The following is a 15,340-nucleotide window of genomic DNA, read 5'->3' as shown; positions in this document are numbered from 1 at the left end:
ACACACACACAGAAGCATCTAGAGGCCTTTTTACATGTGCTGCAGAGGTTTATTTATTTTCGTCACAGACTATTGTGGGGGGTTTTAACCAGCAACACACAGCGGTACATAGCAACTGTGCTCAGTTAATCTAAACAATACAATCCTTCTTCAAGTGTCCTTATAATGTAAGAATCACTGTTTCTGTTTGTGTTGATTCAGTTTGAGTGTTTGTTTGTTTGTTTGTTTTTGGTCAAATTCTAGGAAGTGTAGGCATTACAGACGCTGCCCTATTGACGATCGTTCCTAAGTTGAATTTGTTCATAAGTTGCTCCAGTGCTATATTTTGTATGTTTAAGGTTTATATAAGTGTGTTTAAGGCTTGTATAAGTAATCTGAATTGTCCTGTACTCAAAAACAAACATTTCATAAAATAATATGCTCTATAAAGATAAATAAAGTTTGAGTTTAACTTACTTTTGGAAGATGAGCCTCAAGAGTTAGGCGACTTCCTCCTCCGTGGTAATAAGTGGCCGAAAAAAAGCCTTCTGACCATTTTCTCAACCGCATCAAGCTTTCTTACTCCACTTTCATTTCAAATGAAACGGCTCTCCTCTTCTTTACACTTTACACGAACTATATGGAATGGATGCACAAGATACTAAACAATAAAAATGTCAAAGTTCTTAGCGCGCTGGAGATAAGATATAGTATGTTTACACACGAACGAGGAAGAGGAAGCCGGATATCTTCTTCAGGGTGGATGATGGGTGACCTCTCACAGCGCCACACCCCAGTAGTGGCAGAAAGAAGCACTACAGTAATGTCCTGTACTCAGAAAAAGGATCACACAATACAAAATCTAACTTACAGCAGTGTCTGGATATTTTTCAACGTCGTGAAAAAAATGCTCGTACTACCGTTTTACTTAAGTCGAATGGTCGTATGTAGGGGTGCGTCTGTAATTGTTCCCCTCCATACATCCTGTGCAACGAGAAGTTTCTATGTGTACCTCTTATTGTCCAAGTTTATGAATGAACTTGGCCTGAATTATGATGAAGACAAATGTGTTTGTGTTAATTATAAAGAAAAAAACATAATACCACCTGTGAGCTGCGGCATGAATTGGAAGAAGTCAGCCTATGAAATGCTGCAAACTGTGAAAGATGCCCGAAAAGCATTTGTGTTTGTCAAAGGCTGAGATGCAAAAGTGGCAGAATGTTTCTGTGTTGGCACAACAGACGGCCGACCTTCCCTTTTGGAGCGTCCATGATTGTTTTTGAGGTGCGTCACTCGGGAACACTCGATGTTGCTGGACCTAAAGGTTGGCCTCGTGATGAAGGAAATCCCAATTCATTTACAGCTGTTGTTTTTAGTGATCCTCAATGGGAATTGAGCAGTTCAGCTATGAATAGCGTTTGAGGAGCAGTGGACTTTTAGGAAAAAATAAAAGAAACCCAACACTGTAAGAAATCAGTGTCAGATTTTAAACCTATTTTTATAAATGAGTTGTTTGTTGTTACAAAAAGTGTGAATTATACGGTATGTTTTGAAATATTTTTGTTCCAGTAATAAAGCTTGCTGATCTGGTTTTGTGGGTATATGTTGTATGAGAATATTGTTTATTGTTTGACCCTATTAAATGCATTCCTTTTTTCACCCATTTTCTGAATTCGGAGTTTTGAATTTCATCACCAAAATTTTTTTTTTTGCTCCGTAAGTTACACTTGATTAATTATATGGAGAGTTTGTCTAAGCCATTAGTGGGACGAAATACATTATTTAAAGTGAAAGTAACAAACATTCTCAAACAATATTGTTCTGCTTGGGTCTGTTGTTAGGCGTGTTATTGAAAAAGTATTTAGTTAGTTACTTCTTACTTAATTTACCAACAGATTACTGATACCCGCAAGTAGTAAGCATTCATAACTAGTTATGAATAAGTGTACATACATTGAAGCCGACCTCCCAAAACTGCTTTAGAATAGCTACAAAATAAACAGATAAAGGAAAACGTGTACACAAACGTGTGGAAGCGATAAAATCTTTATATTTCTCGGCTTGTTCGCTCTTGAGAGTTTGCAAACTACAGTTGAGACACTCCATATCCATTTTGTCTTAAAACCACCTAAACATTTCCTTCTCAATTTCTAGGAAATGTCCAAGACGTATTTTTTTCTTCTGGCATGGTGTATTGCAAAAATAATTTTATAAATAAAAAGACCAAATTTCAGCACCCTTCTACTAGATCTGTGTTCATGTTTGGCCCGTTGCTTTTGTTGTTCCTGTGTAAGCCACACCCCCTCCCCCACGCGCTGCCTACTACTTGCTACTGGTAACACACAATCAAATATGTGCATACAAACTGACCCCCTGATTTCAGTATTGTATAGTCGTAAATACGGCTTGGATGAGAGTACAGACGCTGCCTTACTTACAAACGAGATGATAGTTCGTAATTTGAATTTGTTCGTAAGTTGCTTCAGTGCTATTTTTGGTATGTTTAAGATTTATATAAGTATGTTTAAGGCTTGTATACGTAACCCGGATTGTTTTGTACTAAAAAAATAAACATTTCATAAAACAACATGCTCTACAAAGATAGATAAAGTTGAGTTTTACCTACTTTTGGGAGATGGGCTTCAAGAGTTAGCGATTTCTTACTCCGTGGTAAAAAGTGATCCAACCACTTATTCAACCGCATCAAGCTTTCTTATTCCCCTTTATTTCAAATGAAACAGCTCGCGCCTCTTCTTTAAACTTTACATCAACCATATAAAATAGATGCACAAGATAATAAAATATAAAAATGTCGAAATTCTTTGCGCGCTGGAGATACACCACAGTATATTTACACACAAAATGGGTAGCGGCGGAAAGAAGCACTACAGTACTGTCCTGTACTCAGAAAAATGTGCACAATACAAAATCTAACTTACAGCAATGTCCGGATATTTTTCAACATCACGAAAAAAATGTTCGTATCTACCGTTTTCCGTCACTTTAATGTTTGTAAGTAGGGGAGCGTCGATATATGCGGTAGGACCGATATCAGAATATCAGTAGGGAGAAATTACGCGTCCGGGTACTCTGTGCTTGAGAAGGCGCCACCATAACTGTATTTAGTTGTATTTTGTAGGTATAAAAATCCCAGCTTGACTATGTTGATATGTTTACCATTCTGTTGCCGGTGGTTACTATAGTAGCAGGAAAGGAACTGTCAAAGGCCGGAATCCAAGTTTGTTTTTATTTTATAACGCATCATGTTGTAAAGACAGTTACGTTACAGAATTTTACCAATGACGTGTTACAGTACGCGTTTTGGAGAAAAGTAATTGCATTCCAGGAACGCATTCCATGTAGCGCATTACTCCCAACACTGGTCCATACGAGTCTAGTGTTAGCATCTAATGAGCTTCGAAGTAATACCCATCTGTAATTATTCATCTCTGCGTAAAGCCTTTTTTTTGGTGCTTAGGCATAGTGACATTGATGTTTCTCAGGCTTTAGCTCATGACCAATCATGGCTGTGTTACCGAAAGCAGGTGACCATCAACGTTTTTTTTAGCTTAAACCCGAGCAACATCAATCCCATGTCATACAATGACATCACCTCTACTACAAAATGGCCACTCCACAGAAAGAAACAGGTTTCTTAAGTCACATTCTACAAAAATAATACCAATAAAAATGCAATGCTCATTATGAAATTGTTTTGGTTGATTTGAATTTCAACATGTTTGAAAGCTTTAACATATTGGTGTTATTTATAATTGAATCAACATTTTATTATAGTAGATCAAATGTTCTCGGATCTCTTAACCACCTGTGTCTTAGGAGCACCACTTCCTGTGGTGTGTCTCAAGCAAGTACAGCGTGGCGCAGCCCATCCCTCTCCAAGCTGGTTTTTTTGGGTAGGATTTTGCTCCCTCAAATGAAACAGATAGGACCGGTTTCCATGTTTAGCAGTAGCAAGAGAAACGTCCTGATCTGACTCAGATACAGCGCCTTCATCATCTGCTTGTCGGTGTTTTTCAGTGTAAAGCGTTCAAATTAATATTTTGAATTGACCGTTTTGTGAAAATGTTGTCCAAAGGAATGCGTCAAAGATATTCAGATTGTCAGAATGCAAATGATTCATTCATGGGATGTTACCGTCAACTGATGTCAGAAATGCCTTTATCCATAAAAAAACAATTGTATTCTGTTGTTTTCTTTCTGTATGGATTTATCTTTTTTTTGTTGACTGTTATGCAATGATTGTGAATTTTCTTTGTTGTCCATTACATGGGCTACTAGTTTAAATAAATATGTTTTATTTATGCAAATAAGTGTGGCCTGTAATCATCTTTTTGTCACATTTTAAGAGGTATGTCAAGTCGTGTTTATTTGTATAGCCCTTAATCACAAAGTCTCAAAGGGCTGCACAGATCAAAGACTATAGCAAACTACAGACTATCATAACACCGTCACCTGATTTAAAACCTACACAAGGGCAAATAATACACAGAAACATAAGCCCTTTGACCAGCATTACAATGTACCGATTTTTGTAGCCTTTGTTTTTTCAATATTCTCCAAAAAAGTTGCTATGACCTTTAATTTTTGAACATATTTTGCACACTTTACAATGTGTGATTGTTTAGCCCCCACTTTAGTGACAGGCAACGGTTTGACTTCAATGTTTGGGTGTACCATCCCAACACTTGGACATAAACGTCAAACCATCATCCTGGGGCCACATTTGGCCTTCAGGCTACAAGTTTGAGACCTCTGGTAAACAAAATTCCTTCAAAACAACATTGCCGTCGACTAGTCTGGGCAGACCCTAACACTGGAGTGTATTTGGACCCTGCAAATATTATTGTGCGACTTTCTCAGCTAAAGGAAGTGAGAGAAAACGCGTCTCAAAGTGAAAACACCAGCGGCAAAATAAATACTGACGCAATCAACGAGTAGGTGTCGTTCAATTTTATTTGTATTGAGTACAGATCATAATGAGCATGACAATTTAACCAGTGACATTGGAATTCCTCCTTAAATTTCAAGATTCACTAAATATCTTTAGTCCACCTCTTCAATGGTGGGCCCCTGGGCACCCAGTCCATCCTGCCCCCCAAAACCTGCGCCAGGCCCAGCCCCCTGATACAACTTGCTCATGATTGGCTGACAGACTTGTTCAAGCTCCTTCTGCTTGTGCAGGAACTCTTCCTTGTCGGCCAACTGATTGCTCTCCAACCAATTGAGGGTCTGCTCGCACTTTTCCAAAACAGTCTTTCTGTCGTCCTCGCTCAACTTGGCCGCCAGCTTCTCATCCTGGAGACTGCTCTTCAAGTTGAAGGCGTACGATTCCAGAGCGTTCTTAGCGGCGATCTTGTCCCGCTGCATGTCATCCTCAGCTTTGTACTTTTGAGCTTCGTCCACCATCTTTTCTATATCCTCTTTGCTGAGACGGCCTTTGTCGTTGGTGATGGTGATCTTGTTCTGCTTGCCGGTGCTTTTGTCTACCGCCGACACGTTCAAAATGCCATTGGCGTCCACATCGAAAGTCACCTCGATCTGCGGCACACCGCGGGGTGCCGGCGGGATCCCGCTCAGATCAAATCTTCCAAGAAGGTTGTTGTCCTTGGTCATAGCCCTCTCACCTTCAAAAACCTGGATGAGGACGCCGGGCTGGTTGTCAGCATAGGTGCTGAAGATCTGCGTCTGCTTGGTGGGGATGGTAGTATTGCGTTTGATGAGTGGAGTCATGACACCTCCGGCCGTCTCGATGCCCAGCGATAGAGGCGCCACGTCTAGCAGCAGTAAGTCCTGGACGTTGCCCGAGGTGTCTCCTGTGAGGATGGCGGCCTGGACAGCCGCACCGTATGCCACCGCCTCGTCTGGGTTAATGCTCTTGTTCAGCTCCTTGCCGTTGAAGAAGTCCTGCAAGAGTTTTTGGATTTTTGGGATTCGCGTGGAGCCACCGACCAGAACCACGTCATGGATTTGGCCTTTGTCCATCTTGGCGTCCTTCAAGGATTTCTCCACCGGCTCCAGAGTTCCCCTAAACAGGTCAGAGCACAGCTCCTCAAAGCGAGCCCTGGTGATGGAGGTGTAAAAGTCGACACCCTCGTAGAGAGAGTCGATCTCTATGTTGGCTTGGGAGCTGGACGACAGCGTTCTCTTTGCCCGCTCGCAGGCCGTTCGCAACCTCCTCAGGGCCCTTTTGTTCTGGCTGATGTCCTTTTTATGTTTCCTTTTGAACTCAGCCACAAAGTGTTCCACCATGCGGTTGTCAAAGTCTTCTCCACCCAGGTGCGTGTCTCCAGCAGTGGATTTCACCTCAAAGATACCGCCCTCGATGGTCAAGATGGACACGTCAAATGTTCCACCGCCCAAGTCAAAGATGAGGACGTTGCGTTCCGCCGTGTGACCTTTGTCCAGACCGTAGGCGATGGCGGCTGCCGTGGGCTCGTTGATGATCCTCAGGATGTTCAGTCCTGCGATGACGCCTGCATCCTTGGTGGCCTGCCGCTGCGAATCATTGAAGTAGGCGGGGACAGTGACCACGGCGCTGGAGACCGCTTTACCAAGATAGGCTTCAGCAATCTCCTTCATTTTGACCAACACCATGGAGGAAATCTCCTCTGGGTTGAAGGCCTTCTCCTCCCCTTTGTACTGCACCTGAATTTTGGCCTTCCCCCCATCAGCAATTACTTTGAAGGGCCAGTGCTTCCTGTCCGCTTGCACCACCGGATCGTCGAACCTCCTGCCGATAAGTCGCTTGGCGTCAAACACTGTGTTGTTAGGGTTCAACGCCACCTGGTTCTTGGCGGCATCACCGATGAGTCTTTCAGTATCAGTGAAGGCCACGTAGCTGGGCGTCGTTCTGTTGCCCTGGTCGTTCGCGATGATCTCCACTTTGCCATGCTGGAAAACACCAACGCAGGAGTACGTGGTACCCAGGTCGATGCCGATCGCCGTGCCTTTCGGTGAGACCATTTTGTATATAGTCTATCAATATGCCAGTCTGTGAGGAAGACATTAAAGCAACATGTGAAAAACATTTATCAATTGCTTTTCATCAACACGTAGGTATTAAGTCTTTATACACTCAGAATGGCAAGCCAATAACAAAATCACATCATCTGGAATAAAAAATCTTGATATTTTCAGCATAAAAATGTAATAAAACAAATTGCTAGGTTCCAATACATGACGAATGTTCAACCAAGAGAGAAAACATTTTAAGGGATGCAATTCTATTACATGGTAACATTACTAGAATTATTATCAAAGTTAAGAACATTCATGTGTTTGTTCTAGAATAAAGAATTACCTTACAGTAGGAAGTGATCAGTTATCCCTCTGGATAAAGTTGATTTCTTCAATTTGCTTTTGTCGCTCTGTTTCGAGATTTCTGTTATGTATCGTTTGTTCATCAGCTGCTTTTATACACGCCAAGCAGTCACTCTGGTCGCTTCCAGGTGGTTCTCTGCCAAGTGATACTATACAGAAAACGAGATCCTCTTTTTAATTTCAAAATAAAGTGCCAGTGTGTTAGCTTGTATGTCAAACGTTGGAATATGCTTTAATTTTGAAAGTCTGTTTCGGTGGTAACAGAATATAATCACGGCAACTTGATGAAGGACACCGCGTTGAGTTGAGGCAAACTGCAAACGCTAGAATTTTCTCGAATCAACGAGCTAGAATTGTTTTTGTGACGTATATCTTTTTTTTATAGATTGTGAAATTAAATAGGTTTTTAATCAAGTCCAGCGTATCTGGTATGTTAAATAGGCTATAGTAAACAAATCAAGAAAATGTCCACTATCAGGGTTGGGTAGGGTTACTTTAACTGGATTAGTTTCAATTACTTTTGGATTACTCCAATACCAAATATGCTAATAAAAGACAAAAGAAACTAAATATGAATAAAATTACTAAATTTTGTGCAGGCTTGGTGAGTAACGGAATACATGGAATGGCAAAAATGATATTGGCAAGCTGTTTGGATTTATTTTCATTTTGTTTCCGTCGCATTTTATGTTAGTTTTGCCGGAGATCAAAGAGATCAAAGCCAGGAGAGAAAGCTTACCACGTGTTGTGAGTCATAATTGTATTCCTATTTAGTTTCTTTTGTCTTTTATTAGCATATTTGGTATTGGAGTCATCCAAAAGTAATTGAAAGTAATTCAGTTAAAGTAACCCTACCCAACCCTGAAAATGTCCACTATTGATCGCCTTAATAACAAAATACCAAACAGGAAAAATGCTTATAATGTGTTTGGAATCATGCATTCTGTTTCCTTCCCGTCATTCATTTTTCTCTCCCATTTATTAAAAGTACAACATTTACTCGCAAGTTTTTTTAGTTCCATAAATTGACAAAATTTAGTAATTGTATTCATATTTAGTTTCTTTTGTGTTTTATTAGCATATTTGGTATTGGAGTAATCCAAAAGTAATTGAAAGTAATCCAGTTAAAGTAACCACACCCAACCCTGTCCATAATACAATAGTGGACTTAAGTGCAAGTCAAAAGTGACAAGGTTCTATTAAAAATATACCTTATTATCATTTGAAATAGACACTGCAATATACGAAATAAGAATGAAAATTGATACAAAAAAGGTTTGAAGACATTCTAAAACGTGTTTAAACAGCCCTTACGCATTCATACAACCAGTGTCAAATTACAATTAATTTAAAATTAATTATTATTCAAGTTGTGTTATATACAGGGTTGGGTAAGGTTACTTTAACTTGATTACTTTCAATTACTTTTGGATTACTCCAATACCAAATATGCTAATAAAAGACAAAAGAAACTAAATAAGAATACAATTATGACTCACAACACGTGGTAAGCTTTCTCTCCTGGCTTTGATCTCTTTGATCTCTGGCAAAACGAACATAAAATGCGACAGAAACAAAATGAAAATAAATCCAAACAGCTTGCCAACATCATTTTTGCCGTTCCATGTATTCCGTTACTCCCCAAGCCTGCACAAAATTTAGTCATTTTATTCATATTTAGTTTCTTTTGTCTTTTATTAGCATATTTGGTATTGGAGTAATCCGAAAGTAATTGAAAGTAATCCAGTTAAAGTAACCCTACCCAACCCTGGATATATAATGTATTTCTTTTACTCCCCAAGCCTGCACAAAATGTAGTCATTTTATTCATATTTAGTTTATTTTGTCTTTTATTAGCATATTTGGTATTGGAGTAATCCAAAAGTAATTGAAAGTAATCCAGTTAAAGTAACCCTACCCAACCCTGGATATATAATGTATTTCTTTTACTCCCCAAGCCTGCACAAAATGTAGTCATTTTATTCATATTTAGTTTATTTTGTCTTTTATTAGCATATTTGGTATTGGAGTAATCCAAAAGTAATTGAAAGTAATCCAGTTAAAGTAACCACACCCAACCCTGGTTAAATAATGTATTCGTCACAAACAATTTTAACGACGGAACAGGTAGTTTCGCTCTAATTCGCTACGGTTCCAGAATGTTCTTGTGAGACTGCCGTCATTTACTTTCTACCTTTCTACATTTAACTTCAAAATAAGAGTTACGCGACGTCTTCTATGCGATTGACCGTTGCTCTAAAATAGCCTTGCTTTATTGTGAAGTTACGAAAAGGACGTACTTATGTTTAAAACCTCGCTTGCTAGAGAAAGGCCTGGAAGCGCCTAGTCTGAATGTTTGGCGTGCTTTAGAGCAGCCGAAGGCGAGGGCGAGGCACATATTTCACATCAGGAAACTCAAAAGAGCTCCAAAAGAACATTGACAAGAGAACAACGATAGCCATAGAGATCACAGACCACTTCTCTATGTAAGTTAACTCTTTTTCCTCAAAGAAACTTCATATAAAGGTACTTAAACGAACAGAATGTTCTATTTAGTGGCTCCTAAAGATACAAATAATCTTTAACCAGTAAAAAAAGCGACAAAAATAGAACTACAATGACAGACAAAAATGCTACAGAAATACTACAAAAACTACCACGGAAATACTACAAATTCTTAACAAAAATTAAACTACAGTAATACTTCAAAAATAATTCAAAAGAAACGCTGCAAAAGTCTTACTACAGAAAAACTACAAAAATCTTACTAAAGATAAAATACAACTACAGTTTTACTTTAAAAATACTGTAGAAATTCTACTACAGAAGTACTGCAAAAATCCAACTACAGAAATACTTCCTCAGAACTCAGACTACAGCAATACTTTACAACTAAATATCAAAATAAAACTTAATGTATAATTATGCTTTGTTGTGATTATTTCCAGTACCAGTATTTCAAAACCAATATATAAAAGAAACACGCATGTCATGTCCTGCACGGTTGTCATGGCGCCCAGCTGGCCCCGCCCCTTGAAACCGGCTGACCTGCATTTTCCTGATTACTCCTACGGGTACTTAAACGCGCCTTTTGGAACTGCCCTTTGCCAGATTGTTGTTTACCCTTGTTGAAAACCTGTTCATGCCTGTTTGATACCTGTTTATTCTTGTTGTGCTTGTTGGACTTTGGTGCACTTCGGTGTAACATTCTGAGAGATTCCTGCAAGTTCTGTTGAATCCCGTTAAATGCCTAGTCTGTAGTTTTGCCTGCATTTGAGCCTGTTTTGTTTTGTTTTTGGTCCGTTTGTGTGTTAAGCAACTTTTTTTTCTCAATTAAAGTGACAGATCGTCTACGCAAATGTGTTCCAACTTCCTTCTTCCCGACCCGTTTCAAGACAGTCCCGTTCCGTTTCATGACAACGCATGTATATTTATTAATAAATTATAAAAATTGGATACGTCTCCATGACTGTCCCACTGCCCAAATCTTTTATCCCAATGCGGCCCACAAATACAAAAAATTGACCACCTCTGGTACCGGCTCAAGTTCACTCATGACTTTATTGAAACAATTGTTGACGAAAAGCAATTGACAAATGTTTTAACGTGTTTCTGTATTGTTTTCAACAGACAAGCATCTTGACAGACAATATACAAAATGGTCTCACCAAAAGGCACTGCGATTGGCATCGACCTGGGTACCACGTACTCCTGCGTTGGTGTTTTCCAGCATGGCAAAGTGGAGATCATCGCGAACGACCAGGGCAACAGAACGACGCCCAGCTACGTGGCCTTCACCGATACTGAAAGACTCATCGGTGATCCTGCCAAGAACCAGGTGGCGTTGAACCCTAACAACACAGTGTTTGACGCCAAGCGACTTATCGGCAGGAGGTTCGACGATCCGGTGGTGCAAGCGGACAGGAAGCACTGGCCCTTCAAAGTAATTGCTGATGAAGGGAAAGCCAAAATCCAGGTGCAGTACAAAGGGGAGGAGAAGGCCTTCAACCCAGAAGAGATTTCCTCCATGGTGTTGGTTAAGATGAAGGAGATTGCTGAAGCCTATCTTGGTAAAGCGGTCTCCAGCGCCGTGGTCACTGTCCCTGCCTACTTCAATGATTCGCAGCGGCAGGCCACCAAGGATGCAGGCGTCATCGCCGGACTGAACATCCTGAGGATCATCAACGAGCCCACGGCGGCCGCCATCGCCTACGGTCTGGACAGAGGTCACGATGTGGAACGCAACGTCCTCATCTTTGACTTGGGCGGTGGAACCTTTGATGTGTCCATCTTGACCATCGAGGGAGGTATCTTTGAGGTGAAATCCACTGCTGGAGACACGCACCTGGGTGGAGAAGACTTTGACAACCGCATGGTGGAACACTTTGTGGCTGAGTTCAAAAGGAAACATAAGAAGGACATCAGCCAGAACAATAGGGCCCTGAGGAGGTTGCGAACGGCCTGCGAGCGGGCAAAGAGAACGCTGTCGTCCAGCTCCCAAGCCAACATAGAGATCGACTCTCTCTACGAGGGTGTCGACTTTTACACCTCCATCACCAGGGCTCGCTTTGAGGAGCTGTGCTCTGACCAGTTTCGGGGAACTCTGGTGCCGGTGGAGAAAGCCTTGAAGGACGCCAAGATGGACAAGGGCCAAATCCAAGAATTGGTTCTGGTCGGTGGCTCCACGCGAATCCCAAAAATCCAAAAACTCTTGCAGGACTTCTTCAACGGGAAGGAGCTGAACAAGAGCATTAACCCAGACGAGGCGGTGGCATACGGTGCGGCTGTCCAGGCCGCCATCCTCACAGGAGACTCCTCGGACAACGTCCAGGACTTGCTGCTGCTGGACGTGGCGCCTCTATCGCTGGGCATCGAGACGGCCGGAGGGGTCATGACTCCACTCATCAAACGCAATACTACCATCCCCACCAAGCAGACGCAGATCTTCAGCACCTATGCTGACAACCAGCCCGGCGTCCTCATCCAGGTTTTTGAAGGTGAGAGGGCTATGACCAAGGCCAACAACCTTCTGGGAAGATTTGAACTGAGCGGGATCCCGCCGGCACCCCGCGGTGTGCCGCAGATCGAGGTGACTTTCGATGTGGACGCCAATGGCATTTTGAACGTGTCGGCGGAAGACAAAAGCACCGGCAAGCAGAACAAGATCACCATCACCAACGACAAAGGCCGTCTCAGCAAAGAGGATATCGAAAAGATGGTGAACGACGCTCAAAAGTACAAAGCCGAGGATGACATGCAGCGGGACAAGATCGCCGCTAAGAACGCTCTGGAATCGTACGCCTTCAACTTGAAGAGCAGTCTCCAGGATGAGAAGCTGGCGGCCAAGTTGAGCGAAGAGGACAGGAAGACTGTTTTGGAAAAGTGCGAGCAGATCCTCAATTGGTTGGAGAGCAATCAGTTGGCCGACAAGGAAGAGTTCCTGCACAAGCAGAAGGAGCTTGAACAAGTGTGTCAGCCAATCATGAGCAAGTTGTATCAGGGGGCCGGGCCTGGCGCGGGTTTTGGGGGGCAGGATGGACAGGGTGCCCAGGGGCCCACCATTGAAGAGGTAGACTAAGAGCATCTCTGGACTGTAAACATTAAAAAAATGTTTCTGGTCAAAATGGCATGTTCCTTATGATCTACACATAATACAAATAAAATTGAACAACAACAATTTGATCCATAGTGTTTGTCTTTCTCACGGCTCTTTTTGCTTTGTCGCACATTTTCCCTCACTTCCTTTAGCTGTGGAAGTCAAATAATCTCTGCAGGTCTTAAAGCCTGACCTCTTGTTAAGTTTTATTCATTATTTTTATCACGGTTTATGAATCCCTTAACCACTTGAGTTGTAGGGGCACCACTTCCTGTGGTGTGTCTTGGGCAAGTACAGCTCGTTGGAACCCATCCCTAAAGCCTTGGACTTAAAACACTTTGGAAAATTAGATTTTTCGTTTTAATGTTGAGTACATTGTGTACATAAGTCATAAATTCAAATAAATATAAAAAATACCATCCGTTAGTTATTTATAAAGCCTGAGAGGAGTTGAGGTGAAAGTGACCAAGATATTTCCCACATTTTCTATTTGAATCCTGCCACTGCTGTTCTTGATATTCTAAAACAAAGCTCTTCTTTCTAAAGTGACTTATCATTGATGATTTCCTCATCCTCCAAACCACAGGTGTCAAACAGGCGGCCCGCGGGCCAGATCAGGCCCGCTAAGGGATTGAATCTGGCCTGCGAGACAACACTCAGAGAAGCGCAAGAGAAAAACAAGCTGCAGGTTGAAATGTTAACTTGATGTTGCTCAAGCCAGGTGCCTCTCACAAAGACATTGTACTTGTATTTATTTCTCTTTCTTTCTTTTCCACCCCTTTTCTCCCACTCTGTCTCTGTCTCTTTCAATCTCTGTGTCTCTCTTTTTCTCTTCCTTTGTTGCTCTTTGTCTCTTTTCTCTTTCTCTCTTCATACCTTTCGTGCTTTCTTTTCTCTCCTTCTGTCTTTCTATTTCTCTTTGATTTATTACTTCCTCTCCCTTTCTGTTCCCCATCTCTCACGACTTTTTTTCTTTTGTTTTTCACGCTCTCTCCCTCTCTCTTTTTCTTTCTTTGTCCCGCCCTCTCTCATTTTCCCTCCCTCTTACTCTTATTTCTTTATCTCTCTTTTTCTTTCTCTTTAATCTACTAGTCCGGCCCCCGACAGAATGTTTGTTCTATCGTGTGGCCCCCGAGTTAAAATGAGTTTGACACCCCTGCTCCAAACGCTGACCCGACTATATTTCCCCCGCAATGTTTCAGTCAGAAAAGGAACACTTGCTTCGTCACTGGAAAGTTTTCTAAAAAATTGATTATATTTGCTTCCAAATTGACACCAAAGCCTAAATGTAAATGGTCTGCATTTATATAGCGCTTTTCAAGTCAATGAAGACCTCACAAAGCGCTTTACAATGTGCTTCACACTTACGCACACACCAATAGCAGCGTTAGCCATGCAAACTACCTGCTTATCAGGGGCATTAAGGATTCAGTGTCTCGCCCAAGGACACTTCGACGTAAAACAAGGAGGAGCCGGGAATCGAACCTGCGACCTCTTGACGAGTGCGCTACCCCCTGAGCAAATGCCGCCCCAATATGTAGCTTACATTTTCAGTTGCAGGAATTTTTTTCATTTACAATTTAACACTGGGAAACACATTATTTTTTTGCACCTGTCCACATAGGTGGCTATGACACTTCACAGGAGAAGGCCATAAAAACTAATGCCAGCTGCCAATAATAATGAGGGAAGACAAAATGCAATGACAAAACCAAGCCACCAGAGAGCAGTGTCTGAGCCATTTTTAGTCAGACCTGTTTTTCAACATGGCAATAACCTAAAGGTGCATATTACAGCACACAGGTAATTGCTGTTATTCGGTGCCATTTGAGTCCTAGTGACATAAAATGGTATATTTTTGTGTAAAAATTGCCTTATTTTAAAAAGATTTTCTTGCATGCTTATCTGCCCTCTGCCATAGGATCCACTGATATGTTTGCAGGATAAATGTCATGATTACTGATGTGACTCACCTGTGCTTGCTCCTTTGGTGCCGACTGCCTCCGACTCTGATTGGCTCTCTGTCCCTATTTAAACCCACTCCTGTCCCCTGTGGTCAGTCCGTCTGCGAACCTCAGTTAACACTAGGCAAGCCTTTTTCGACCCCGACTCCCACCTGTTTTTTTGCTCCTGTCTGTCCCCCGGCTTCGACACGTTTTCGATCCTGACCACGTCTACTCACCCGTCCCGGCTTTCGACCTCTTTTGTCCTCGACCACGTCTACTCTCCTTTCCTGGCTTGCGACTCGCTTACGACCCCCGTTTTTGCTCTCCTGTCCCGGCTACTGACCCGTTTTTCTGTTCCCGATACCTCTATCGCTCATCACGGAAGATCCACTTCCGCGTTCAGAGCGAACTGCTTCCCGAGTCCAGAAATCCCCGGATTGTGGGCGCAACCCTTTCCCTTTCTTCTAATAAAACTTGT

The 15,340-nt window shown here is 41.9% G+C and overlaps 2 protein-coding genes across 3 annotated transcripts; one reads left to right on the top strand and one right to left on the bottom strand.

Moving 5' to 3' along the window:
- Nucleotides 1-4,935: 4,935 nt before the first annotated feature.
- On the bottom strand, nt 4,936-7,472 carry LOC148368761 (heat shock 70 kDa protein 1-like). The gene is made up of 2 exons (XM_088330790.1): nt 7,306-7,472; nt 4,936-6,991 (listed from the first exon to the last, which is right to left on the bottom strand). Exon 2 carries the CDS (start codon nt 6,961-6,963, stop codon nt 5,044-5,046), a length of 1,920 nt encoding a protein of 639 aa, XP_088186916.1. The 5' UTR covers nt 6,964-6,991; nt 7,306-7,472; the 3' UTR covers nt 4,936-5,043.
- Nucleotides 7,473-7,601: 129 nt separating this feature from the next.
- On the top strand, nt 7,602-13,002 carry LOC148368760 (heat shock 70 kDa protein 1-like). Of its 2 annotated transcripts, none has more exons than XM_088330789.1 (2): nt 7,602-7,748; nt 10,951-13,002. In XM_088330789.1, the coding sequence occupies exon 2, from the start codon at nt 10,979-10,981 to the stop codon at nt 12,896-12,898; it is 1,920 nt and encodes a 639-aa protein (XP_088186915.1). In that variant the 5' UTR covers nt 7,602-7,748; nt 10,951-10,978; the 3' UTR covers nt 12,899-13,002. The 2 variants fall into 2 exon arrangements, with proteins under 2 accessions (XP_088186915.1, XP_088186914.1); XM_088330788.1 differs by lacking the exon at nt 7,602-7,748 and adding an exon at nt 9,446-9,806.
- The last annotated feature ends 2,338 nt before the right edge of the window (nt 13,003-15,340 follow it).

This window comes from Urocampus carinirostris, chromosome 3, assembly GCF_059441175.1.
Source record: "Urocampus carinirostris isolate Australia breed hairy pipefish chromosome 3, RoL_Ucar_1.0, whole genome shotgun sequence".
In the NCBI taxonomy this organism is placed as follows: Eukaryota; Metazoa; Chordata; class Actinopteri; order Syngnathiformes; family Syngnathidae; genus Urocampus; species Urocampus carinirostris.
The sequence above is the reverse complement of the archived record's forward strand: the minus strand, read 5'-3'. Positions and strand labels throughout refer to the sequence as shown.

Bases quoted from the DNA above. Each gene is read 5' to 3' on its own strand.
- LOC148368761 (XM_088330790.1), bottom strand. From the start codon at position 6,963: ATGGTCTCACCGAAAGGCACGGCGATCGGCATCGACCTGGGTACCACG.
- LOC148368760 (XM_088330789.1), top strand. From the start codon at position 10,979: ATGGTCTCACCAAAAGGCACTGCGATTGGCATCGACCTGGGTACCACG.